General features: G+C 40.5%; 1 protein-coding gene across 2 annotated transcripts; it reads left to right on the forward strand.

Annotated features, from left to right (window-relative positions):
• Positions 1 to 1,677: 1,677 nt before the first annotated feature.
• CLC-D (chloride channel D) lies at positions 1,678 to 23,856 on the forward strand. 2 transcript variants are annotated; one of them, XM_078579428.1, is made up of 23 exons: positions 1,678 to 2,125; positions 2,471 to 2,543; positions 12,919 to 13,140; positions 13,218 to 13,264; positions 13,342 to 13,440; positions 14,072 to 14,146; positions 15,697 to 15,785; positions 16,320 to 16,460; positions 16,553 to 16,623; positions 16,730 to 16,809; positions 16,906 to 17,055; positions 17,235 to 17,294; positions 17,375 to 17,449; positions 18,589 to 18,740; positions 19,946 to 20,081; positions 20,153 to 20,284; positions 20,379 to 20,456; positions 21,827 to 21,882; positions 21,970 to 22,056; positions 22,647 to 22,803; positions 22,892 to 22,993; positions 23,075 to 23,121; positions 23,629 to 23,856. In XM_078579428.1, the coding sequence occupies exons 1-23, from the start codon at positions 1,952 to 1,954 to the stop codon at positions 23,717 to 23,719; spliced, it is 2,394 nt and encodes a 797-aa protein (XP_078435554.1). In that variant the 5' UTR covers positions 1,678 to 1,951; the 3' UTR covers positions 23,720 to 23,856. The 2 variants fall into 2 exon arrangements, with proteins under 2 accessions (XP_078435554.1, XP_078435555.1); XM_078579429.1 differs by having other exon boundaries at positions 23,075 to 23,116.
• Positions 23,857 to 27,748: the final 3,892 nt, after the last annotated feature.

The raw sequence follows: 27,748 nt of genomic DNA on the forward strand, positions 1-27,748 counted from the left end.
TGAAGCAATTTATGCACTGGAAGACATCCTGTCCTGTAGATAGTCAAAAAATTATGATACATATTGTGATGATAGACTTAGGAGTTTTCACATTTAAACTGCATCTTGGAACAATTTTACTGTTTCTTTTGAAAAAAAATCGACATTAAATCTCAAAGTTTCAAAACTAAAATAGAAATTTAGAGACACCAAATCTCTGGACTTAATAGTAGAATGTACAAAGGACTTAACTTTCTCTATTTCTTATATATTTGGCCATACATACAGTACTATCAACGTAAAAAATTTCAACAAATGATGTACAACTTCCTTAAAAAAATGATTAATTAAAGTATGAGAGTCAAAAACCAGAGCTGAGATAATTAGACATTTTGGTGTGTTACTTATAAAAATGTTTTTTGAGAAAAAGTGAATATCTTATGAGGAATATCTGCATTGACTTATGAGTACCATCTTAGAATGATAAGGATTTGTTGATGTCAAATTGACATCAACAATACTAGTAGAGGAAGCAATGGTGGTGGGTGTAATACAAGAAGTGGGAAGGAACCGGAGGTGATCCCTTGAGACACCAATCTAATTTTTTACTTTATTTATTATGATTTTTTGAAATAATTTATTTTATTTTATTGAACATGCCTAGGTCACCTTTTGGTGAATAATGATAGGGTAACAGTTCAGAAGGGGGAAAAATCCATCAAGTGTTTCACTTAGTTACTGGTTAAAAAATGAACAATAACATCACTGAAACAAAAGTCATGTCATTCTTCTTTTTATCTTTTTATAGTTATCTTTTAATATTCTTTATTTCTTTACCTCTTGTCTGATATCCATCCAATATCAAATATTGGGATGAAATCAGGGATAGTGGACATCAGATATTGAATATCCAACCAATATCGGTTATTGGAATGGATATCTTAGGGCTTTGGACATGGCAGATGCCTGTACTGGATGTTGGATATCAGACGAATATCAAATATCCATTCAAGACTGAATATTGGGATGGATATCGCAGGGCTCCGGGCATGGTGGATGCCAGTACTGGATGTCCATATATCAGTTTAAAAAATAAGCGCCAATTGTCTCATACATAAAAAATAAAAAGTTAAAAAACTATTAAGTGGTCTGTGCTCCTAGGGTCATTTTGGATCTAGCTTGACTAAGTATGAACTCTTAATTAAATATATCAGTGCTCAAACATAGTATATGTCCAGCTACCGACAGCTTAATTAAAAATTTATGTCTCAGAGTGAAACACAAATTATTTGATATACGTTTCCGTTTATATGTTGGATATAAAAAATCCGATATCTGATATCGTCATCCAACTCTTGAGACGAAGATGGATGCTGATATTGAGTCAGACATCGGTACCGTAACAACCTATATCCGAGATCGTCATTTGGCATCTAGATATCGGTAAAGACGGATATCCATGATCATCATTTCTGATATCTATCTGCGAGGCATCATGCAGAAGAACGCGACCTCTCGTCATCCGTCATCCGTATCCACTACCGGCATCCGTATCTACTACCGTCATCCGTCATCCGTATCTACTACCGTCATCAATCATCGGTTTCCCCGTCACCAGTCGTCCGTCATCCATCACCCGTCATCCGTCGTCGAATCTCACGTATAAATAAGAGAGGGATGAACGTTGAATTAGAAGAGACAGAGACTTCAGCAGCGGAGATCAGAGCCAATTCTTCGCCTTCAATCTACTCTTTCAAGATCGTAATTATCTTGCAAATTTCTTCTGTCGGATCATCAATTCGATTTCCTCGATTCGTCGCCTTTGTTCAATTTTGATTTGAAGCCGCTGCTCGGATCGTTTGCTCGGCGCATGGATCAAACAGAGAGAAGGCGAGATTAGGTTCGTGATTGGTTCAGCTAGGGTTGCACCTTCGTGAAGAAGGACTGGTGGGAAGCTCAATTTGGCGGTGCAATGTTGTCCAATCACCTGCGACAAGGATTTGAAACGGCGAGGGTTGCTTGGTCGCAGTTGCCGGCGTCCGAGGATGTGGATGGGGAGGAAGGGCCTTCAGTGAGGATCAGAGGAAGCGGCGTGGAAAGCCTTGACTATGAAGTGATTGAGAATTTCGCCTACCGAGAAGAGCAGGTCTGTAAAAGATAGAACGGATTTTCATTCCGTCTTTATGAGGAGTTTTCTTCTCTCCTCGGAAATTTTCTCCTCATCGTATAAATTAATTTTAAAATAAAAGAGTGACACTCTTCGATTAAACATGCTTTTAAGGATTTTAGTGTTTGATACTATTATGAATTTTATTAGTTGGATTACATCTTTTTTTTATCTACTTTATTCTCTGTCTATTCATATTTTATTTGTCGTGTTTTCTTAAATACTATATGTCCTCTAAATATTTCTTCATTCGGGCTCTTTATAAACCATACAAGTTATAAATGTTTGACACAATTATTCGTGTCTTGTCTTGATTTGCTGTAGGCCCACAGAGGGAGGCTATATGTGGGATATTACGTGTTGTTGAAGTGGGTGCTCTCTTTGCTAGTAGGAATTGGTGAGTATGGTGAAATATTTTTTAGGCAACAATAGGTTTATGCGAAATTGAAGAATATCTTCTTTGCTGGGAGCGACAAAGTTGGGATTTTCACTCCCTATCCTTGATGGGAATTTTTTGAAATTTTGCAAAAAGGGAAAATAAAGGCCAGCATTACATATTGAGCTTAAAATTAACTGACCTAATTGGGTAAAGTTTCTGTCAGCTATAATGGTTGAAAATGTCTCAGAGTTACTGTCAAAGTGTTTCACACAGTTTAAAAAGCTCATTGGAAACTATCTTTTAGTTAATCGAAGTACCATGCTTAGACCTACAAATAGATTTCCCCTTCTTTTTTGTGCATCCTTCTCTTAGAGACTAGTGCGAAAAGTCCCCTTACAGAGATCAAAAGAGGTCTTTAGAGGGTACATCTCCTTGAATTTGGGATGTCTTACAAGGTCAAAGAGGGAGGATTTGTTCCTCCATGTTGCTGAAATTTATTTATTATAGTTGCCAACGGTTCATGGACTAATGACAGGCTGCCATCAGTTGGGTCTCGTATCATCATCAGTAATCTGTGTAGTGCCTTGGAGGTACGACCGCCAAAAAGAGAGGATGATCTTGGACAATATTGAATTGTTTGGATGACTGATGACAAAATTCATGGGTGCAGAACGATGGAGGAAGGTGGATGACAGGTAGGGCGGGTGATATACGAGAATTGGTAATAGTGTCAACGAGGCCTGGCGACTCACTGAGGCAGGGGGATGAGTGGCAGCAGCAGCAGGGGACCAGTAGGAGGCCAAGTGAGTGAGAAGGGAGCCGGGGAAGGGCATGCATATGGGATCCCAAGAATACTGTAGGTTATGACCTATGTGAGGTGTCTCTTCCTCTTGGATTTACCCTCTGTCCTATTGTAAGTCCCCAAAGTAGGCAGCATCCCTGCGCAGAGGCCTGCCCGTTAATCGCACAGGGTGCATGGTTAATACATGCCTGTCTGAAAACCCCACACATTTGGACTTGGGATAGGAAGCTGAGTTCGCTGCGTGGACACCATACGCATCACGGGTGGTGACTCCCGTCCCTGATCAATGCCCACATGGGGCTCCTGCTCGTTGTCGTGCATGTGTGGCGGATCAGGGTAGGCCGTGCGCACAGGAGGCCTGCTGGAGCCGTGTGCAGGCATGCCGCTGAGGCCGCACATGCACATGCTGCCTAGGCTGCGCATGCAGGCTACCAATGCATGCGCTGCGGTCTGCAGGTACTTCCCCTGCGGGGGCAGTGTCGTATCCCGCCAAAGGGATAAGGCATGCAGACTCTGCGGCAAGTAGCCATGGAGCTCAGAGCACTGAGACGGTTGTGGGGCACACACATGCATGTCCCCGTGGATAGTGCTGCAGAGAGTAGACGCCAAGGCTCATGACGGCGAACACGGTGGCCCCAATGTGGATCAAAGCAGTAGAGGTGTTAGCGTGGGCGCTAGAGGCATGTGGAGCATCAAGGCTGGGCCCTGAGCACAGTGGTAGTATGGGTGGATGTCAGGGCGTGTGGTACGACTGACCGGTGGACCTGCCAAGGGACATGGCCTAGAGGTGTGCTTCGCACAGGGCCCGAGGCATGCTTGTAGCGGAGCTGTGCGGCCCAAGGCGCATGAGCACCACTACACAATGGTGTGGATTGTGCCTTGTCTCTATCTTCTTATATTTGCTCTGTGCCTTATATAATGGTTATGGCCACCGATGTATCTTTACTCATGTGATAATAAAATGTTTCAGTGTTCTACTAAGGGCCTAGCCCTACCTACTTCGGTTACTCCCAAGCAATCTCAAGCATCCCAAAGAGACTTCGGCTCCACAAGTAAATCCGAGCATTGCTATTCTTCCAAAAATAAAAAATCCGAGCATTGCTCTTAGCTCCGGATTCGACCACGAGACACCTATCCACAACACGGGAGGAAGGACAATTACGAACAAAGCGGCCTCCTAGAGTGAAGCCATTTGTGATGGAGCTGGCTTTTAGACAGATGGTGATTGGGACAGACAGTGAAAAGGATAATTTTTTTGCTCTAGACGAAATCACTGAACAACTCACCGATCAGTCCCTCCGTCCTCTATCACTTATCAGTGTCGGTCCTCAAAACCTTTATTTGTATTTGCATCAAGATCCATTGGTCAATTTTCTCATTTTCAATGTGCATCCAGTCCCTTGGAAGCCTTTGATGACATGATCAAGAGGAGACGAAAAAGAAGCACAATATAGAAAAGAAATGCGATGGGTTTTCATTAACAGAAACAAGTCATGCACAGTACGAGTTTTATGCCATATGGGACCAGATTAGTTGTGGACCCCATTACATGTGGAACCGTGCTGCCATGTTCTTGGTGTCGCCACCATAGAAACTCTGGCTGACAAATGGTAGTCGGACAAAAACATAGACATCTGTTCTTCCCTCAAACAGGTCCCCACGTGAGAAATCAGTGGGGAGGAGATAAAGAGAGAAAGAAGAGAGAGAAAGTAGAGAGGGAGTGAGAGAGTGGAGAGAGGGAGGAAAACTACACACAAATTAGGGGCCAAAAAAGATCTTTTAGATCAGAAAAAGACCCCTTCTTTATAGCTTTACAATGAAGAATCAAAGGGAGGGAGGTGACCATACTAGGGAGGTGACCAGACCCCTTCTAACGGCCATATTTAAAAATATGGCTGTTAGAAGGGCCTGTCCAACGGCTATAAATTTATAGCCGTTGGACAGGATGGATTTATTGGGTCATTTAATGACCCAATATCCACCTTTAGTGGGTTTAATATTGGGCCCATAGGGACCCAATATTAAACCCTAATCGGGCCCACTATTGGGCCCTTAGTGGGCCTTACGTGGACCCTTAATGGGATTTGGGCATGCCCTTTTCCTGCATTTATCTTGGTCTTTTTTATATGATTACAATGGCCTTAGGCCCACTTAGTTAGTTGTTTCATCTTGCTTCTTGGGCTCATGATCTAACACCCCCCCTCAAGTTGGGTATAGATGTTAATCATGCCCAACTTGGACACTAAAGCTTGAAATTGGGGCCCCGCAATGCCCTTGGTCAGCAAGTCGGCCGTCTGCTCCAGAGTAGAGATGTACTGGGGAATGATGAAGCCTTCGTCGATGCTTTGTTTGATGTAGTGCCTGGCCACCCGTGCATGCTTGGTGCGCTCGTGCTGGACTGGGTTCTTGGCCAGTGCAATGGCTGACTTGCTATCTGAAAACAGAACCATACCCTTGTCTTGGTATAGTCGTAGGTCTTGTAGAATGCCTTTTAGCCACATTCCCTCGCAAACTCCCTTCTTCAGTGCTCGAAGCTCAGCTTCGGCACTGGACAGGGAGACCTCCTTCTGCTTCTTACTGCGCCATGTCACCAAGTTCCCCCCAATGAAACTGCAGTAACCTGAGGTTGACCGGCTGTCCTCGAAAGAACCTGCATAGTCCGAGTCAGTAAACAAAACGACAGTAGGCTCACCTCCAGATCTGAACAATAGGCCTTGTCCAATGGTCCCCTTTAGGTAGGCCAGAATGCGGTTTGCGGCCCCTTGGTGTGACTCCCGCGGATCATTCATAAACTGGCTCAGGGAGTTCACTGCAAATGCTATATCTGGCCTGGTGTGGTTCAGATATAACAGCTTACCAATGAGCCTTTGGAAGGATGTCTTGTCGATAGGTGCATCCTTGTCATGTTGTTCCACCTTTAGCTTCACGCTTACATCGACCGGAGTGGCTGCTGGGCGGCAGTCCAAGTTCCCTGTCTCCTTTAGTAAATCAAAGGTATACTTATGTTGGGTTAGTACAATTCCTAATTTCGAATATACCACTTCAATTCCTAGGAAGTATGTCATCAATCCCAATGATTTAATATCAAAAGAGGATGACAAGTGTTTTTCAAGATTCTGAATTTCTGCACTGTCATTTCCCGTGATGATAATATCATCTACATAGACTATCAGAATAGCTATCTTACCATTATCACAGTGCTTAATAAAAAGAGTATGATCACCCTCACTTTGCAAGTATCCTGCTGCTATCATTACCTTTGAGAATTTTCCAAACCAAGCCCTGGGGGACTGTTTCAGTCCATAGAGTGACTTCTTAAGGTGACATACATCTCCTAAATTTTTACTTAGACAATAACCTGGTGGGGGTGCCATATATACCTCTTCCTCTAAATCTCCATGCAAAAAGGCATTTTTTACATCATATTGATAAAGTTTCCATCCATAAATAGCAGCAAGTGCGATTAAGATTCTTACCGTGTTCAACTTGGCAACTGGGGCAAATGTCTCATTATAATCTATGCCATATGACTGTGTATACCCTTGGGCCACCAGCCTGGCCTTGTATCTGGCAATGGATCCATCTGAGTGGTGTTTGACGGTGAAGACCCATCTACTACCCACTACCTTCTTTCCCTGTGGAAGTGGACCCATCTCCCAAGTCTTGTTCCTTACTAGTGCCTCCATTTCTTCATTCATGGCTTGCTGCCATTCCGGTAAGGACATAGCTTCTCGGAAATTCTTAGGGACTGATACCGTCATTAGTGCATGTACTATATCTTTATATTCAGGTGAAAAACGGGTATACGACAAATAGTTGCTTACCGGATACCGCTTGGTCTTGGTGCATTGCCGTGTCCCTTTCCGGACGGCAATGGACCACCCACTGTCGCTCGGATGGGTCTCAAGAGCCTGGACTTCGTCCTCACATGGGCTGTCCTCTGGTGCTTGAGATCCTTCCCCTGCTGAAGTTGGAATATCAATCTCAGCAGAGGTAAACTCACCTTGGTTTGATGATGGGATCATTCTGAACTCGTCATCTTCAGTCCTTTCCTCAGATTTGTCCATGTAGGCCTCAGCACGCTCCCTTTCGTCATGGTACATGTGCAATTCATCAAACTGTGCGTCTGCCGAGACGAAAAATCTTCTCGTTGGTGGATGATAGCACTTGTAGCCTTTCTGGGTGTTAGAGTATCCCAGGAAGATGCATTTCAGGGCTCGATGATCCAATTTTCCTGCATAGTGATCGTGGATATATACTGTACAGCCAAATATCCTGGCTGGTAAGTTAGTCTTCAAGCTTACTTTTGAAAAATCAGAAGATAAAAGGTCAATTGGGGCACTAAAATTCAAAGTTTTAGATGCTGTTCTGTTTATTAAATGTGTAGCCGTTGCTACTGCTTCTGTCCAATACCTTTTTGGACAATTTCCTTGGAACAATAGGGCTCTTGCAGTGGACATAATATGTCCAATTTTCCTCTCAGCAAGCCCATTTTGCTGAGGGGTGTTTACACATGAAGACTGATGAACTATCCCATTTCTTCCGAAGTATTGATTGACTTCCTGGCAAAAGAATTCTCTAGCGTTATCCGATCTAAATCGCTGGATTTTTTTACCAAACTGATTGTGAATCATTTCACAAAATAGTTGGATGACTGCTGGGACTTCATCTTTGGATTTCAATAGATATACCCATGTATATCTAGAGAAATCATCCACAAAAAGGATGAACCATCTGTGTTGCGTCAATCCGGGTATGGAGCATGGTCCCCATACATCACTGTGAACGCATTCGAAGGCTGATAACGCCCTATGATTTGTATTAGGGTACGATGACCTTTTGTGTTTAGCATATTGACAACTTTCACACATAAGTTGATCAAAAATAACCCCTTTAAATAAATCCGGATACGAATGTTTTAAAATATGAAATGAGGGATGTCCTAGACGCCTATGGAGAAGGGTGATGCGTTCTGCACTCTGGGCAGCATAGGTCACCCTCTGCTCCCCACCTTCCCCTAGTCCATCCAGCATGAGAAGTCCCCCTCTCCTGCTAACTGAGGAAATCTTCTGCCCGGTGCCCTTTAGACAGAGAAAACACTCATCAGAGTCTAGACTAAATTGCCACCCAGTATCATCTACCAACTGAGTTAAAGACAATAAGTTTGCCTTTAAATCGGGTACATGTAACACCCCCTTCAAGATTTTCCCCTTAACCTTAATAGATCCTTTTCCATCTACCCTTAATATCCCACCATTAGCAGTAAATACCTTTAAATTACTAGTTTCGGTTTCATAAGAGAAAAATAAGTTTTTGTGGGGTGACATATGATCTGTCGCCCCTGAATCCAAAATCCAATTTTCAGAAATAGCTGCATTATTATTAAAGGTAGTTAGTGCGAAGATTTTACCTGTCTGTGCCAGTGAGGTGGAGCTGAATTTCTGCAGCAGTTTGTTTACCTCAGACTGCATTTGCAGAATTTTCTGAAGGTCGGCATCTTCTTCCTTCTTCCCGGAGGGTTGCGTTTCCTCCCCTTCACTAGCCAGGTAGGCTTTCTTGTGCTGTCCAGGGTTCTATGTGCCTTTCCGGACCTGCTCCTCTTTCCATGCCAGTTTGCGGCACTCCTTTTTGATGTGCCCTGGCTTCCTGCAATATCCACAGATGAGATCCGAGGTGTTACCTTCTTTTGGTGACGCCTTGGGCTGCTGTGGAGCAGTGGTCTGTGCTGCTGAAGAATTCGAATTGCTTTGTCCCTCCTTCTTTGCCAAGTGGACTACCGTGGTTGATGTGGTGGTTCCACTTCCCTTGGTGCTGATTGTCTTGCGACTTTCAGCACCTTGCAACTCCGAAATTGCTTCCTCCAAAGTGGGAAATCGTTCCCTATGGAGAAGCTGACTCCTGAGCACTTCATACTCCGGGTTGAGACCCATCAGGAACTGAATTGTTCTGTAGGTCACCTCCCGGATGTAGGAAGGGTGGTCCCTATCCCCGGTAGGGAATAGAAGGTCCAATTCCCTCCAAATTGCTTTGAGCTTTGCTGAGTAGGAGGAGATACTCATGCTGCCTTGCTTCAATTTCCGCTCTTGTTCTCGGAGATCATAGACTCGGAAGTACTTGTGCACTTCTGCACACGACTTGTTGATTTCCTTCCACAAATCTCGAACAATTTTGACCAGGAGGTAATCATCCTTTTGCTCTTCCTCCATATTCTTTATCATCCAATTCATGATGAGGGCCTCTTCGGAGTCCCAAATATCCATTGCGTATGCGTCTTCCATTGGTGGTGCTTCAGTCAGATGTTTCCCAAGGTAAGCTGCCTTGAGAGTTCTTTGGGCCAGCGTGACCCACTTCTGGCCGTTGCGGCCATTATACTTCATGTCGAGGTCCGGTAGAGTGATTCTGACCGGGGCAGGTGCAGGGGCAGAGGCGATGGCTACTGCACTTGCTGGAGCCACTGCGGCAGCAGCCATGGCAGACAATTCTTCAGACTCCCTTTCAGCTCTGGCACTCATCCTGGTTCTGGTCTTCCCCATCAACTTCAAGCTTTGATCCCTCTGAAGTGGAGCTTCAAAAAGAACTGCAACTGGAGCCTTCAAGTCCCTCAAACAGGGCTTCAATCTTGCTGCAAAAAGGGCTGCTTTTAGGGCTGAAGAAGGACTTCAGAAAGGAGCTGCAACTAGGGCCTCCAAATCCTTCAATAGCACTTCAATCTCCTGCAATCAGGGCTGCATTCAGGGCTGCAAACAGGCTCAGATCGAGCTCTGCTCTGATACCATGAGAAATCAGTGGGGAGGAGATAAAGAGAGAAAGAAGAGAGAGAAAGTAGAGAGGGAGTGAGAGAGTGGAGAGAGGGAGGAAAACTACACACAAATTAGGGGCCAAAAAAGATCTTTTAGATCAGAAAAAGACCCCTTCTTTATAGCTTTACAATGAAGAATCAAAGGGAGGGAGGTGACCATACTAGGGAGGTGACCAGACCCCTTCTAACGGCCATATTTAAAAATATGGCTGTTAGAAGGGCCTGTCCAACGGCTATAAATTTATAGCCGTTGGACAGGATGGATTTATTGGGTCATTTAATGACCCAATATCCACCTTTAGTGGGTTTAATATTGGGCCCATAGGGACCCAATATTAAACCTAATCGAGCCCACTATTGGGCCCTTTAGTGGCCTTACGTGGACCCTTAATGGGATTTGGGCATGCCCTTTTCCTGCATTTATCTTGGTCTTTTTTATATGATTACAATGGCCTTAGGCCCACTTAGTTAGTTGTTTCATCTTGCTTCTTGGGCTCATGATCTAACACCACGATATGTAGGGTTACCATGTGGTCACACTCCTTGAGTGACCTTTATTGCAAGACCTCTAACACATGGGCCTTATAGTGACGTTTACACAAATACATAAAACACAGGGTATGTGAGTACAGGAAGAAAAAGAAAGAAAGAAAACCTTCCGCGCTTGACACCCCACTCAAGTTGGTGTTATAGATACTCCCGAAACCCAACTTGCGGGGGAGCTGATGGAAGAGAGTTCCTAGCGCCCCCTTGTAGGCACATCAGCCACTAGGGCGGAAGATTTCACAGATTCCAGCTGACCGCTTTTTTCATCTATCTTTTTCCTGATAAAATGCTTATCAATCTCTACATGCTTAGTCCTGTCAAACTGCATCAGTTTATGTGCGATACCAATTGCCACCTTGCTATCGCAAGAGTGACTCCAACCTCCTTTAGTAGACTTCCAGCCGCTTTTCCGTAAGTTTGTCCTGGTATTCTTCATCAACATCTTGATTTACAGTCACCCTTAAAACGTGCATTTAGAACACTTGGTGCAGATCTGACTTCTCCTAGATACTCACTCTCTCCACGTCAAGAAGAACAAATGTTTTTCTTCCAGAATCAGCTCCTGAAGGAGAAGATGTTCGTGTGGATTTCAAAGGCACAAAATGCCTTCTATCTATTGAAGTTGGCTCTTTCCACTGTGCCCACGTTGATCCTCCCTGACTTCTCCTGTGGTATTGTGTCGAGACCGGCACTTTGGTTGTCTGAGTGGATGTCTCCTCAGAGGAGGCCTTTTGGGATTCTATACAAAGTGGTGTATTTTCTTTAAAAAAAATAGAGAATGGTGCACTCAGTGGGCGAGAGAGGCAGGTTCAACCCTTCTTAGTGCTCTGCGCACTATGGCTGCACAGGAACGAGGCCATCTTCAACGAACGGAAGCATTTAGGCCCTATGTGTACTTAACGATCATATTTTTTAAACTCCTTGGGAGGGTCACCAACTTTGTGTGATCTCCCTCATCTTTCTGTCAAAAAAAATGTTCATTTCTCCCACAATAGGCATAGGATACGTGGTCCCCATATTGTGGTCTTCTACCTTGAAATTTCTGGTCAGTTTTTTCACCCTGCTGTTTCTTGACAAAATATTGGGGCATTCCACCGCCACCTTCACATCCCTCAAGCTCAGATTTTGTATTTTTGACTTGACCATAAGCCCTGAGCCTGTTCTTCAGGAACAAGCTGAAGTTGATTCTCTCTCTCAAGCATAATATGAATGACTTCCTCACAAGTAAAACCCTTGCTCCATTGCGCTAATGACTTATTGTAAGACCACTAACACGTGAACCCTATAATGACACTTACACAATTCCATGGTTGACAGGCCCAATATAAGATTACAACGGAAGGAAATAAACATATAAAACCCTCTGGTATGTGAGTTAAGGAGGAATAAGAAATAAAAAATCATCCATAGTTTACAGGCCTAATACAAAATTCAATGACTATATCAGCTTCGGATGTGTACAAATATGTGCAGGCACGTGCTATGCCATTGCACTCATTATTGTTTCTCTATTCTCTCCTGTGATATCCTCTATTCTTGAGCATTGAGGGGGGCCCTCCCTCCTCTCCCTCCTATGTATGAATCACCCTGTTTGCGTCTTCTTTCTTGGGGCCTCTCATTGAACGGGTTGCACTTTGTGTTTTCAAAGAGGATCATTCATCGTTTTGGAAGGAAGTACACAGGATTATAACGTCCCCCCAGTTGTGAATCTGCTCTCTTGGGTTTACTCTTTTTTAGAGCTAATGTTTTTCTGTCCAAACAGTTACTGGAATAATGTTTATTCTCCTATCCTCTCAAATTTAATACAAATTTCAGCTAAAATTTGCAGATCTTTTTGGCTTGCGAGTGGTATGCTTTTCGTCAATATTGTCTTGGAACGAAACATATATCTTGTTTTAGTCATTCACTTTGAAGTTACTTGATCAAAATCCTGTCACCAGTTTCTTTACATCACCAATGCAATGAAATTTACTTGTTCTCTCTAAAGTTACGTGGACTAGAATAAGTACGTGCTTGCAATCAAATTGTCAAGAATTTTCTTTTATTTGCTGAAGGAGTTGCAATTAGCTTCTTTGTAAGGATTTTCTAGAAGCTGTCTCCACGTTAAAATTTTCAACCATGTCTTTAATATATTTGTGAAGTTTCCATGCACAATATAGCAGCTTGTGTATTATTTCCGTGCACAATGTTCATTCCATGGACGCTATTTAAGACTCTCTATTGATTTTAGTGTTTATTTTCTCCAGGCACTGGTATGGCGGCAATATTTATTAACCTAGCTGTTGAGAACTTTTCGGGATGGAAGTTCGCCATCACCTTCTCCATCATTAAACACTCATATTTTGCTGGCTTCTTCGTGTATACATTGTTCAACCTCTTATTAGTTCTTTCCTCTGTATTTATCATCACAAAGTTTGCACCTGCAGCAGCAGGTTCTGGTATTCCAGAAATAAAGGGCTACTTAAATGGTGAGCGCTTAAATGTGTTCTAATCTAGTCAACCTACCTCAATTCTAAAACCACAACATAATCAACCTAATATGCAGGAGTTGATGCGCATGGAATCCTTCTTTTCCGAACTTTGGTTGGAAAGGTATGTCTGGGGTTATTATTTTTCCATTATTTATTTCATTTTATTGATTTTCCTACCCTTCTTTCCTTTGTCTTTAGATATTCGGGAGCATTGGTTCCGTAGGAGGAGGTCTAGCATTGGGTAAGGAAGGTCCATTGGTGCACACTGGCGCTTGTATTGCTTCTCTACTAGGTCAGGCAAGTACTGTTCTTCAAACTTCTAGACATTGCCCTAAAAGTTTACAAGCAATGGCGAGTCTTGCCTCTGCACGGTTTAAAGGACCATGGCTAGGGCACCAGCGGCCCTTTAGACTGTATTTTTGCTTAACTATCATATTTATTTATCACATCGAGAGGGTCACGGATTTTCTGTGATCTCACCTATCTTTCTTCAAAAATAAATCGCCTTATACTGTTTGTCTGTGCTTGTAAACTAAAAGTTAATCGATTTGAACTCAAGCGTGATGATTCCAATATTTCTGTACCCGTTTTGCAAAGTGAAAGTTGCTTTGGTTCTGGAATATAATGTAGAGAGCCCTAGAAATTGCCCCGGGTGAAATTTTGATGTTCTAACTATCGAAACTTTGATTTTTTTTCCGTTCTTATAATTTTGCATCTTCAATGTCAACCGATTTTTTTAGCCGCTTTAAGTATATATTGACCATTTGACATCCTAGGATTAAATTCTGCGTGAAACATGTCATCCAATGACCTATATTTGGAGTTATTTCTGTTTTTTGTGTAATTGGATTTCATCTAGGTAGGAATAAGTAATTGTGTAATTTTTTAGAAGTTTTGTCCATCTGTCAGCTGATTTTTATTTATTCAGGGTGGATCCACAAAATATCACTTAAGCTCAAGATTTCTCCCTATATTCCAAAGTGATCGAGATCGACGTGACCTTGTGAGTTGATTTTAATACGACTTGGTATCCTTTCCTACTTTCCTTGACACAGATTATGCAAGAAATTGCATCCCAAATACAAGAACCAGTGATGTGGTAGCATTATTTCCGGTTTGATGAGAGGAGTGTTGTTTTTTGAAAAATCATCCCAGAACTAATGGCAGATGAAGTCAAATATGCTCATCTTTGATTGATTTCCAATATAGTTGGCTAATGTTCTCTAGACTTCCATTTACTTCTGTACTGTTGTCTCAAAGACTATTCCTTCTAATATTTTTGCTTTTAAGTTATTGCAAATTTTTGGAAAGCCAGCTAATGCTTTCCATACTTTACGGGGGAAAAGAAACCCAATGTTGCGTCTTCTCTACTGACTAACACAAGGGAGACAGAGTGTTTGAACACATTCCTGAACACATTTTGTAAGTAGGGCAGACCACCCGGAAACCGGTGGTCCACCTATTATGCCACAACCCAATTTTGGGTGGATTTCTTCACCTATTCATTCCATACCATCTATCTAAAATAGACAAGTGAAATATTAGAAAATTGCTTAAAGACCCTTATAAAACATAAAGTGGCCAGCTCCCGTGTCATCTAAGAGGAAGTTTTAATGAGACTCAATGAGGTTTTATTGAGGTATACGTAAGAAGGGATAAGGTTGTAACAGGGGGTGGGTTAAAAAGTATCTCAGAGATGCTTCGCCAGGTCTTTTATAGGTATCAAATTTGCTATGTCCAAAGTGATCTTGGACATTGAGACTTTATCCTTCTGGCTTAGTGCTTCCCATCAGAAAAGCTTCCTGGGTGCGTAGGTTTACTATGTCTTAGTAGGAATTTAGTATTTTCATGCATAAGGGTAACGGATTATCTAAAACAAAAAGTTTCAAAATCCTCCCTTTGTTTTGTGTCGCTACTTCTGGATTATTATATTATTTATTTAAAAATATACGACTAAGTCTGTAGAGCCATGTCTTAGAGATGGTTTAAGCAGTCTCTGGTTGTATCATTCTTATTCTTCATCTCCTTCATTCCATTCATACCTATGATTTTTCATTCAAAAAAAAAATTCATACCCATGATTTACTAGTTCTTGATCCATTATAGAACCGTTCTTATTGAGGACCATATTAGATGCTAAACCCACCTGCAACAGAATGGTGGATAAATTTTTTTGAAGATAAGAAAGGTAGCGAAGTACTTCTCAATTTATATACTTTGTTCCTTTATAATGATTATCTTATTAATTCAAAAAAAAATAATGATTATCCCATAATCAGGTCTTGTTCTGATAAATTATCCAAACTTGTCGAAAGAGCTGCTTATGCCGATGCCACAATGTTAGCATCTTGGTTTTGTTTCTAATTTTAAACGCCATTCACCTTCAAATCTGTATGGTGTCTTCATTTTTACTAAGATCAAGTTATTAATATTTGCGATCACTACCTTTCTTCTTTCTGACGTCTAAATTGAGTTGCGGCGAAGTGGACTTTATTTTCATTCCTGATCATCTAATGTAAAAAGTTAAATGCATATTTACTAATGTTTGTGTAGGTGACGTGCGGCTGTGCAGCCGGCGTTGCTGCTGCCTTTAGAGCTCCTGTTGGAGGCGTCCTTTTTGCTTTGGAAGAGGTCACGTCATGGTAAGACATGCAACAAAGCATCCCATTAAGTTTAGTGCCAATTTAAATTTAAACGCTAGGAATCCCGTTGGAGTAAAATTTAGTCATATATTTGTTGTTCATGTTAACGGGAGGAATCAGAGCAGAATTAATAATAAGTTTAGTTTAATTGTTATGATTGTGAAAATCATTTGAGATCTGAATTGTATGGAACTAGGCACTTAGTTGCTTTAACAATTGTAAATTCAGATGTAATTTTGTATAAATTCACTACATTTCTTATCTCGGATTCAGGATATATTCTGAACGAACCAATTATTTCAGCACGTAGCTCCAAAGATACTCCTTAGTTTGATATTTCATTGTGTTTTGCATGTTAGTTTTTTTCGTATCTGTGGACCCTCATGGGAGGCCATTTTTGGTAATGAAATATTATCTTCTCATTATCTTTAGCAGCACACTTCCGGCGATAGTAACCCATTAAATGACAAAAACCTATGAATATGATTCTTGAATATTGTAGGCAATATTTTGATCTCATATTTATACCTGAAGGTGGAGGAGCCAACTCATGTGGCGTGTCTTCTTTACATCAGCTGTTGTGGCGGTTGTCGTTCGTTCTGCCATGGGGTGGTGTAAGAATGGAAATTGTGGACATTTTGGTTCTGGAGGATTTATCATATGGGACATATCAGGGTGCGTACCTCAATTCTATTTAACAGCTGCACCTTACCTTTATGGTGCTATTTAACAGCTTACCTCAATTCTGATCCATGCATTTCATGCAGTGGTCAAGAAGATTATTCTTTTCAAGAGTTGTTTCCTGTTGCAGTAATCGGAATCATTGGTGGTCTTCTTGGTTGGTCATCTGGATTATTATATCTATCTTTTGAATGGATCATTGATATAATCAGATCATGTCTTTTGCTGTTTTAATAGATGATGTTGAACCTTTTTGTCTTCAGGAGCGTTATTCAACCAGCTTACTCTTTATCTAACTTCATGGCGTAGAAACTATTTACATAAGAAGGGAAACAGAATAAAGGTTTATAAACCAACATTATTCTTTATTTTAATTTTAATTAACGAATTCAATTTTGGTTGCATCTGTATTATAAATCTAGTCCTTATTTCGCTGCAGGTTATCGAGGTTTGCCTTATATCTTTGGTGACATCTTTTCTTTCTTTTGGTTTGCCATTACTGAGAAAATGCAGCCCGTGTCCTAATGGGGGAGATAATTCTAACATAGATTGCCCCAATGCACCTGGGGTTGATGGAAATTATGTAGAGGTATGCACTCAATCTGAAATTTAGAGACGTGAGCATTGATGTGGATCTGTAGATTGGATAGCTTATTGATGTTTACAGACTATCATCCATTGGTTCTATTCAATGCAGTTTACTAATTCCATCAATAATAATCAAGTTGTCTTTGTGCGTAACTCTTTTCACATAATTTTGTGACATAGTTTTATTGCTCAAGTGCCAAGGAATACAACGATCTGGCGACTATCTTCTTCAACACCCAGGTTTGGAATCATTTTGACAGTCTCTCCTTTTCAGGAAATGCCAGTGTTTCTCACATGTATGTGTGCCTTTCTTTCTTCAGGACGATGCCATACGCAATTTATTTAGTGCAAATACTTTCCGCGAGTACAGTGCGCAAAGTCTCCTAACATTTCTGGTATATCACACTATGTCGTTTTGTTATGGGATTTGATCTACTGCGTTGACCATGTCCATTTTTATATTAATAAAGATAGGCGTCCCGGTGAAATACTGTTACATGTTGTTTTCCTCTTTTTTTCCAGACTATGAGAATAATTTTCTGTGTGATTATTTTCTACAGCTTTCTCATTTTTTCCCCAACCATTTGATTTTAAAAATTTCTTCAAAAATATTTTTTATTGATTTTAGAGATCGTGTACTCTAAGAAATGTATGAATTTATTGTTAGGCCACTAAAATATGTTTTTGGAAAACTAGATGCAGGGGCCTTGTCTAGCAACCTAAGAAATGATAATTAACCACCACTGACTGTATCTACTGTATTTAAAGAATCAACTGGCTGTGTACTGCTCATTTCAGCTCATTTCAACGGAGGAAAGTGTATGTTAAAGTGTCAAGATATGTTTCCCTCTGTTCAAATATGGCATATTAACATACCATGAAAAATGGACATGAAGAAAGAGTTCTTTTCCAGTTTGTCTAGTATCCTTACAGCATGATTACGTCAAAATACTGTCAACGTGGGGCTCTAAGAGAACTTTTAGAGAGGATATTACAGCATATTGGGCCTTTTGCCAGCTCTAGGACGTTCAAGTGCTTTTGAGTGGACCCACCTATTTGCATGTGCTTTCATAAGAAATTGTCCGGTTATTTTTTCAGAAATTCATGTCCATAAAATTTGGAAAGTCAAAAAGGTTGTCATTGGGAGATTATTTTTCTTGTGAATGACTAGTTGGAGGCTACTTTTTCTTTGAGTGTCGTGTTGGAATGTCATAATTACTCAATTGTCGTAGGTGTCATGATTTTTTCTGGCTGAAAGTGATCTTCTTTCTGGGTATACTTCAATCAATGGAAAATAATCTGTGGAAATATAGTGCTGATTCTTTGTGATATAAATTAATTTCCACAATAAACCTTCATTTAAGTGAGGTTATCAACAATAATGGAGTGCATCTGGTTTTTTATTGGAACTTTGTGTTTTGTCGTTTATGTTGATCTGCCGGATTTGTAATGATTATCTAGAGATTATCCATTTCACTTAACTGTGGCTCCCTCTACAGAAAATTACTCACATTTGAACCATTGATGCCTGCAGGTCGTTTTCTATTCTTTGGCAGTTGTCACATTTGGAACAAGTGTTCCCGCGGGTCAGTTTATTCCTGGAATCACTATCGGATCGACTTACGGGAGATTAGTAGGAATGCTAGTGGTTAAAATTTACAAAAAGCTTAATGTTGAAGAGGGAACGTGAGTGTCCTTTTGCCTCTCTAATTTATCTAGGAATGATCTATATTCTTACCGTTCAGTTTTTATTTACGTTGAAGTTTCAGTAGTACACATGTTAAACAAAGATCTAGGATGCTAGTATTTCATTTCGCCATCAGAGATATAGGAAGTATAATGATCTGATCTCAATCTATCTTAGGGGTATTTTCGTCATTTGCTTATGGGCATGTTTTCCCTTCATGAGGGCAGCCAAGAAGAGTGAGTTTGTGACTCATTTCCGTTTATCCCTTTTCCTATCTCCTCCTATCCGCTCTCTCCCTCATTCTCTCTACTCAATAGGTTCGAATTGAACCATTCTTTCATTGTTGGGATTATCAGTCACATTGACTGTCGTTGACTAACATGTTCATAGGACGTATCACATAATCTACTACATATACTGCTGAAAGTGTAAAAATTCATAGAGTAAAGGAGTAGAGAGTGAAGAGAGATGAATTAGGGAGGTAATGAGAGAGGAGAGCAGCGGCCAGGAGGAATTTGAGGCTTCTCTTTTTGAAAGGATGCTTAGCCAGGTTTCACAGGTTGGCACAAACTTGATACAAATTATAGGGGAGATAAGAGGAGAGAAAAAAAATACAATACCTCCCATTAGTTTTAACAGAACGAAATGAAGGTCAGGGGGTATCAAACGCAAAGAAAGAAGCACCTTTAATTTCTTTGGTTTTAGCAGGCTCAGTATCATGAAATGTTTAACCCATCTTTAGCCTTGTCTGCTTCCTCTAGTGTGTTAAACATTCGTTTTTATCCTCTCTTTCGCTCTCTGTCTCTCCTCGCTATCTCTCTCCTTCTCACTCCTTTCCTCTCTTTCCCCCACATATCTCTCTCTGCCTTTCCCTCTCCCTCTCGCACTGACCTTCCCTCTCTCTGCACATCTCTCTCTCTGCCTTTCCCTCTGCCAGTTTGTCGTTCTTCCCCCTTTCCCCTTTCTCTCTCTATAAAATCACATCAGAGTCGTTCTGCACATCTCTCTCTCTGCCTTTCCCTATCACCATCTACGAAATCTTGATTGATTGGATGACCCTGATCCGGATCTGATTGACAAATTGGAAATTCCAGATAGTATGATCGAGCTGATCTAAAAATTGATCGATGCTGTAAAAATTGATCGATTGCTGACACCAAATGATAAAATTGCTCTTCCTCTCTGATTACTTTTCTGGTTACAGGTATGCTCTTCTCGGTGCAGCATCTTTCTTGGGCGGTTCTATGAGAATGACTGTGTCCCTCTGTGTCATTATGGTAGAAATCACTAATAATTTGAAACTCCTCCCCCTTATCATGCTTGTCCTCCTTATATCTAAGGTTAATGACTTCCTCAAACCAAATAAGTTATTAATCCAGCACACATCCCATTTATACCAATTAAAATGCAGGCTGTTGGTGATGTCTTTAATGAAGGGTTATATGAAGTACAAGCTCGAGTGAAGGGCATCCCATTGCTTGAATCTCGGCCAAAACAGTACATGCGACGTGTAACTGCAAAAGAAGCATGCAAGAACCAGAATGTCTGTGTTCTTATTTTCTCATTCTTTTTTCAGCGCACAATTTTTGAAATAATTACCCCCTTAGACTCACTGGATTTATTTTCATGTGCGCCAGGTTATATCATTTCCTCGTGTTGTGAAAGTTTCTGATGTGATTTCTGTTCTCCGCACCCACAAGCACAATGGCTTCCCTGTGAGTTGATTCAAACATTTAATCTCTCGATTTCTTCTTCATTCTGGTTAGAAACCTGCACTATCACTGGTACGTCCCGGGAGGGAACAGGATGAACTTCTCCTCGAAGCGTCATCCGTGAAGTATTGCCACAGTTTTAATTCTTCCATCAGGTCCTCCATGACGTGTGTCCAGTGATGTATCCTGGCACACAGCATTTGACCTGTCTCGTGCCCGAGTGCATGGGATGGGACAGAATGTAAAGTGTCCCTTCCCATCCCTGAACTCTAATTACCACTCCCCCCTATGACATCTTAAATGAATCACAGTGAGTCAAGGGACTCTCTAGTTTATGGGGTTTTTTTCATGTTGATCGGCATTCGTGTGGGGCCCTGCGGAGGATGAAATTTTGATAGAGATCTTGATGTCGATCTCTATGGAGAATAGCCTTTTGAGGGGAAGAAAGGGATGCAGAATTATCATAGGAACTGTATAAAACGACTTGAGTCCACAAGACTTGCTCTATTTGAAGTACCCAAGTCCTGAATCCTCAGAATGGGCATCTTCAATCCTTGATAGGACGAGAGAGTTATGCTTGAGTTCCACAAGCACTGGAGCATTCTCTTACAAGGAGAGCACTCAGGAAGGGAACAGGGTTGTCAGAAAAAAATTCAAACTGAGTAGGTCCCAAAAGGTTATTGTGGGCCTTCTTTTGGTCCAAAAGGCATAGGGTTGTCCAAAGTGATCCCTTGAAGAGGCAGCTTAAAATGTGAAGTACACCGCTGACAAGACAAAACAGAAGATCAAATTCTGACAGGCCTGATCAAAGATATTCTGCTGATTCTGGAACCTGTAGAATCTGTCAGAAGATACCGTGTGCCTCTATAAGATTCTGCCAAGGCGAAACAGAATATTTTGAGCTGTAAAAAAGTTATCACAGAGATATTCTGCAGATTATTGCCAAGTGTAAGCTCTGTCAGAGGATTTTGTACGTCAAGAAGTGATTTTTTAGAAGATTCTCCAGCCGGGTGAACCATTTGGTAGTGGGCCTCATGAAATGAATTTCTGGACTACATCAGAGAGCCAACAGTAGGATATAGAATGAGCAAATAGGGCAGTAACAGAATAACAAAGGCGACTGCAGGCACGGATTGGCTCTTATTACAGTGGGTATAGAAAGAGCAAACTGTAGCATCTTTTGTGCTGAGCCGGATGCTTTGCGCACCGTCTACATATTCATGCCTACACTCCTTACGGAGGGATATATATTGGAAGGAAAACTATTTTTAATTGAAAATGACAAAAATACCCCTGACTTCAAAACTTCAAGAATTTCAGGCTTCCAGTCAATGAACTGCTGCTAAATATATTTACTTGTGTATTCTTTTCAGGTGGTCGATCATAAAAGAAATGGGGAGACCCTTGTTATCGGGCTCATACTCAGAAGGTTTGGGCCCGTTATGAGTTTTTTCCTGCATTTTTTGTTTACCTTTTTTCTTGATGACACAAATGGGTTTTCATTTTTATGGTTCAGTCACTTGCTGGTGCTCTTACAGTCTAAGGCAGACTTCCAGAATAGCCCTTTCCCCTCCAACTTAAATACAGGAACTGTGTCTGTCAGGTAGGTACTGATGAATGATTTTATTCTCCTTGATTTCATTTAATTAGATGATTATCTGACTAAATTAATTTTTAAAAAGTACTCCCTCAATACGTATTTCTACGTTATATCTACTTCTCTTTGAACTGAATTTGTTAAACCGGGAATTATCTCACTTTATATGGCTATATTCAATATTAATGTTCACTTCATATGTATGTTTATGTTTGCTTAGTTCGATAGAAAAATGATTTATTCTGTCTTCTGGGCTGATCGTCATCAAACTGATTTAGAAAGCACCAACCAGACACCTAGGGCTTGTCCATTAGGTAAACAAGAGCGAAGTATCAAAAAGATGAACAATCCAGTCTGATCATCAATCAGGCCCCGGGGATCAAGGATCAATCAATCTTCCTTCCGACTGGTCGGTCGATCAATTCGATCATTGGGTCCCACCAGATTCAATATTTGAGCTTGAATTGGTTAAACAGAGAGGAACGTCTTGAAGGAAGGTTCAATGGATTAAGTTATAGTCTATTGACTTTTTTTATTTTTGACAGAGATTGACCCCTTTTTAAAGGAAATATTGATAAGTTTTTTCTTAAATTCAGGCACAACTTTAGTGACTTTGTGAAGCCAGTGTCGAGTAAAGGCCTGTCACTAGAGGATATTTTTCTGACAGAAGATGACCTTAGCATGTTTATAGATCTTGCCCCCTTTGTCAACCCATCTCCTTACGTCGTTCCGGAGGACATGTCCCTGGCAAAGGTCCTCCCTTTCTCTCTAAAAGTTTAAAATTCCTCTTTTTTCTCATCATTAAATAATCTTATTATATTCTTATTCTCATTTATTTCAGGTGTATAATCTATTTCGGCAACTAGGTCTGAGACACATATTCGTGATTCCTCGTGCTCCTCATGTTGTTGGTCTGATCACTAGGAAGGACCTGCTTAATGAGGTGATTTACTTGAATGATTAATATGCTTATCCTGGCCCAAATCACGGTGATAAAATTATATTTATTTTGTTTTTTTTTCAGGAAACTGTGGAGTCAGATCCAGTCGAGCTTCAATCGGCCAGTGTAAGGTCTTGTGACTACAACCGCCGCATGTATTTGTGTAATTCCGTCATTAACATATGATTATTATGACATGACATCAATCAATCTTATGCTCTCTCTCCTCTCTCTTAACTCTTTCTAATATCTCTCTTTCTCTCTCTCTCTCTCTCTTAACTCTCTGTTACAACTATCTGTCTACTACCTCTCTCTCCTATTTCCCTTTCTCTCTCTCTCAACTCTCTCTTTACTGTCTCTCTCTTCTCCCTCTCAATCTCTCTCTCCTCACTCAACTCTTTTTGCGGCCTCTTAACCGTGTCCTTACGGTCTCTCCCTTATCTCTCTCCTCTCTTAGTTCTCTGCCTCTCATCTCTCTCACTACTACTGTCTCTACTGTCTCTCTCTCTCTCTTTTCCTCTCACTACTTCTCTCTCAATGCCCTCTAATGCTCAACTCTCTCTTTCTCTCTCTCCTTCCAGCTATCATCAATATCCAGTTTCTCTCTGTTATTTTGAAGAGCAGTTGTTATTTTGCAGAGATTCTACAACAGCCCATAGAGAATCAGGGAATACCGGCAGGCGTGTGCAGGATATGGAAGGCCCCCTCCTGGATAGCCTTCTAACCTAGTGACCCTCTTCTTAATCAGTTGATGTTACAAAGGGGAAGGTAAGAGATAGGTCTATATTCTTTCTCCTTACAATGCCTTAATTGAGCTATCATGTATATTGTATGTCACTCTTGCAATCTCATTATTTTATACATAATCTGATGACATTCAAATACACCATCGTCATACGCATTGATCATAGTTCATGATTATACGGAATCCCAGAAACCATCCTGTTTCAGAACTGTGCCGTCGGGAAAAGTGCACACCCCTGGCATTCTGATTATGTATGACGTCGGGAAAAGAAACCGATGGACGTTTTGATTTATAGTAAGTTTTAAAATCTGAGAAAAAGTTGATGAAATTTCAGTTCATTCGTCCGGTCTGCCGTCCAACACCTGCGGACGGAGTGGCCTATTCATTCCGGAACTAAAAAATCATCTGTGGCAGACAAATTCCCATCTAGTCAGATATCTGAGACCTGAAAGAAATTTCTTCTTCATCCGGGGACCAAACAAACCTTCCCATCCTCGTCCGTGCACTATATGCATCGATACATGACAGAAACATATACATAGAATGTGCTTCAACATAGTATTTAAGATAGATGTATACATCTACTAATATTGGCTTGTGTATTGCGAGTGGACCTTACTGTCCTTATGGGATATGTTGCTATTTAGCCATATATTATTTTGTGCCACTATTGGCTTAATTTCTATCTCTAGGATGAAATCTTCTATTTTTCTTGGGGCCTCTATCAACTACAATAGTTGAACTCCTACCAAGCTACCACCATCTCTAGTGCGCAGATTTGATACTTTTCACCTGAGTATAGATCCTGTTTCCAATATTGTTCAAATGCAAAATAGATCACATTGGGTACTCTGGTCTTTATTAAAATCCATTCTGCATCTTATGCAAAACAAATATTGTTTGCATTCTGCCATGTCAGCGCAGGTATGTATGTAATTCAACTGTTCTTGTTTCACAGTAGCGATATATTGTGTTTCTAGCTTGAATATATGAGAAGTGTTAGTTTTTGTCCCTTGGAGAAAAAATGTGTTCATTTTCAAAATAGGTCACCCTATTCAATATCTTAGAGGGGAAAATAATATAATATGTTTAAAGCTATGTTAGACAATATTAGGTCCAGTTAATGCATTTCATATTCTAGGATGACAATGCAGTGTTGCCTTCCAAGTTATGTTGGGATAGTACGATTATTTAACCAATGCCTGGGTAAACTAGTGGCTAATGATTTCAATATGAGACAATGTAGACAATTACTTATTACAAATTAAACTCCAGTTTGTTCTCCTAAGAAAAATATGTTTTTTTATATTTTATACCTTAAAAGACCAATTGATTTTTATATAAATAAATATCACGTAGTACCTTAATGTATCTGACATTTTGTTTAAAGAATATGGGCACATTTCAAAAAATAGATAAATATTTTATCATAACAACGTGACAAGTTCAGAAAATATTTCTGCATAATTCCACCAAGCTAGGATATGCTACAATCAGTATATGTAGCCGATATTAGTAGTCCTAAAAAAAACCAAAATGTTAGATAATAATAATGGATAAAGTTAAGATGATAACGGGTAAAGGTTGGTGGTCTCTAACCAGATTATAACATCAGATACCAGTAAGGAGATAAGGATAATATATATTGACATCGTTAAGGGGATAACATTATGAAATATTACTTTTTCCACTACTACTATTGGATATTGTGAAGAAATAACGTCAGTATAGAATGCTTAAAAGTAAAATTGATAATAAAAAAAGTAATACTAAAAATTGATATCACTAATATCGCTAATGTAAATTATTAAGATAAGGATGGCAATTAATATATATGAAAGAAACAATATCAATTTGTCTTATACAAAAAAGATAGCATAAGGGTGATAACCGTGTGGGTTAGACATGATCTGATTTATTAATATGTATAAAACATTTGAGGAAGGAAAAAAATTGAAGGATATTTTGGGGCCCAGTTATGAAATGTTGAAGACGAAACGAAATACATGGGGATGACTTGGATGGAAGAATGAAGAACTAAACAAAGATTTCTAAGTGATTAAATGATGAAGTATGTTTTCTTCGAGAGTTAAAATGAAACTAGAATCCATGGAAGGTTTCAATCGTAGAGCCATTTTTTTCCGCTTCTTTCTGCCTTGTTGAATGGTTGAATTATTGGCCAGACAAAGCGGCAAACTTGACGTTGGACAGAGGTAACTATCGCCACCAAGCAGTTGTAATGGTTCCCGAAATATGTTATCAAGCCACCTAACAGAGTATGCATCAATTCCATGGGAAGTGTGCATCCCAACCTAACAGGGTTGTGGGGCTTGGATTTCATTGGAGCCAGGTCAAGAATGTTGGGTTTTGTGTCGTGGTTCAATCATGGAAAACCTAGCTTCCATGGATGTGGAAGCATTTATCAATTCCAAATTGATCTATAAAATCATACATCACATGTACCTTACGGGGAACTCATTCCACTCTTGACCTGCTCACTTTGAGATCATTTTGAAGCTGTTTAGGTGCCCAGACTCTTGAAATATCCTCATGATCATGTTGCTCTTTGATCTCCACATCTTTTTCCTCAACTCTCCTTGAAAATCTAGAAGATCTTCTCACCATGAAGACACTCTCCTTGGTTGAGTAGAAAAGAGAGCACAGTGGAGAAAAGGGGGTTCTCAATTCTGGTTGGCCTAGGTGCTTGAAAATGAGTTCCCCTTCCCTATTTATATTTTACTTAATTTTTTTCTAAAAAACCCCATAAAAGAAAATATATTTACCAATGTCCCTATGATCCTATGTGTGTGACCCTCTAGGCTCATGTATTACTCTAGTTAATAACTTTAGTGACCCAGTAACAATTATTGGCCAACCTTATTAATTAACTATAATAATATATAAGTTAATTCACTAAGGATCAATTTAACCCAATGGATCGGTTAAGTGTCCAGCTCGTGAGGTGCCAAGCTACATCTCGTGTTCTAGAAGATACCGAGTAGTGTTCGAACTCTCTCATGGAACCTTTACCCTTGTCAGTTACCGCACATGTACGATCCATCATGCACGCGAGACTCTTGGACGACTTAGGTATGGTTGATCGTCAAACCCTAATCTGTCATTTGATTAGTACCGATGTGTGACACAGGTCATCGGAGAACGCCTTCTCCAGTATCCTCACTACCCTAGAGAGGAATTTGTTGCATCATCTTCCTTGAGTCAATCTCCTCTTATACCAAGGGTGGATGATCTTGTCTTCACCACTCAATTATTTCCATAAGCTTCCTACTACATCTGAGTTATGACTTATTTGAATCCCATGATTTGAGGATTATAAGTCATAATATGTCCTTGGTGTCTCAGGTCTCAGGTCAAAATGTATTCTTCCACCCACAATATGTCCTTGGTGTCTTTGGTCAATGCATCACTTATACAAACATGACAATACATGTTTAGGTATAATATCATTCAGAGATTCTTCGAATCAATTAGATGAAATCTTTCTCCAAAGAGCACCCACTATCTGTCATTAGTGTCACCACACTAATAGCCACATGGTCAGCTATACTTATCATACAAGTAAGACTAGTTAGTGTTATTCTATCCAGATAATATGATGTCCATCTAGACTATCCATCGAACATAGATATTTTGAACATAGTAATGATCACTGATTTTCATCTCATCATAATTCACTATGTCATTGCACATATTCATGGACTTCATTATAAACATCACACTAGAATAATAATGAACGTAATATTTTATTCAATGAACTTAAATAAAATATGATGGTGTGATTTGGATTGACGCCTAAATTTTATCCATCAAAGAAGGCAAGTAAGGAGGCGCTTGGTACTCGCCCAAATACATGCCTTGTGCTCTGACGGAGAGTGCTCCTCAGGGATCGTCGCCACGTTGTCGAAACTGTCTTCATCGTCACCGACAACCAGCCGGCTCACGCGCTGCACGGCCAGCACGCCAAGGCTATGGAGAAGGAATCTCGGTTTAAC

This window comes from Wolffia australiana, chromosome 8 (assembly GCF_029677425.1).
Source record: "Wolffia australiana isolate 7733 chromosome 8, ASM2967742v1".
NCBI classification, from domain to species: Eukaryota; Viridiplantae; Streptophyta; class Magnoliopsida; order Alismatales; family Araceae; genus Wolffia; species Wolffia australiana.

What these genes read in the sequence shown, in the direction of transcription:
- CLC-D (XM_078579428.1), top strand. Translation starts at nt 1,952, where the DNA reads ATGTTGTCCAATCACCTGCGACAAGGATTTGAAACGGCGAGGGTTGCT. An exon ending in CTCTTTGCTAGTAGGAATTG is followed by an intron (nt 2,544 to 12,918) that starts GTGAGTATGGTG and finishes TATTTTCTCCAG; the next exon opens with GCACTGGTATGGCGGCAATA. An exon ending in TTGATGGAAATTATGTAGAG is followed by an intron (nt 17,056 to 17,234) that starts GTATGCACTCAA and finishes TTTGTGACATAG; the next exon opens with TTTTATTGCTCAAGTGCCAA.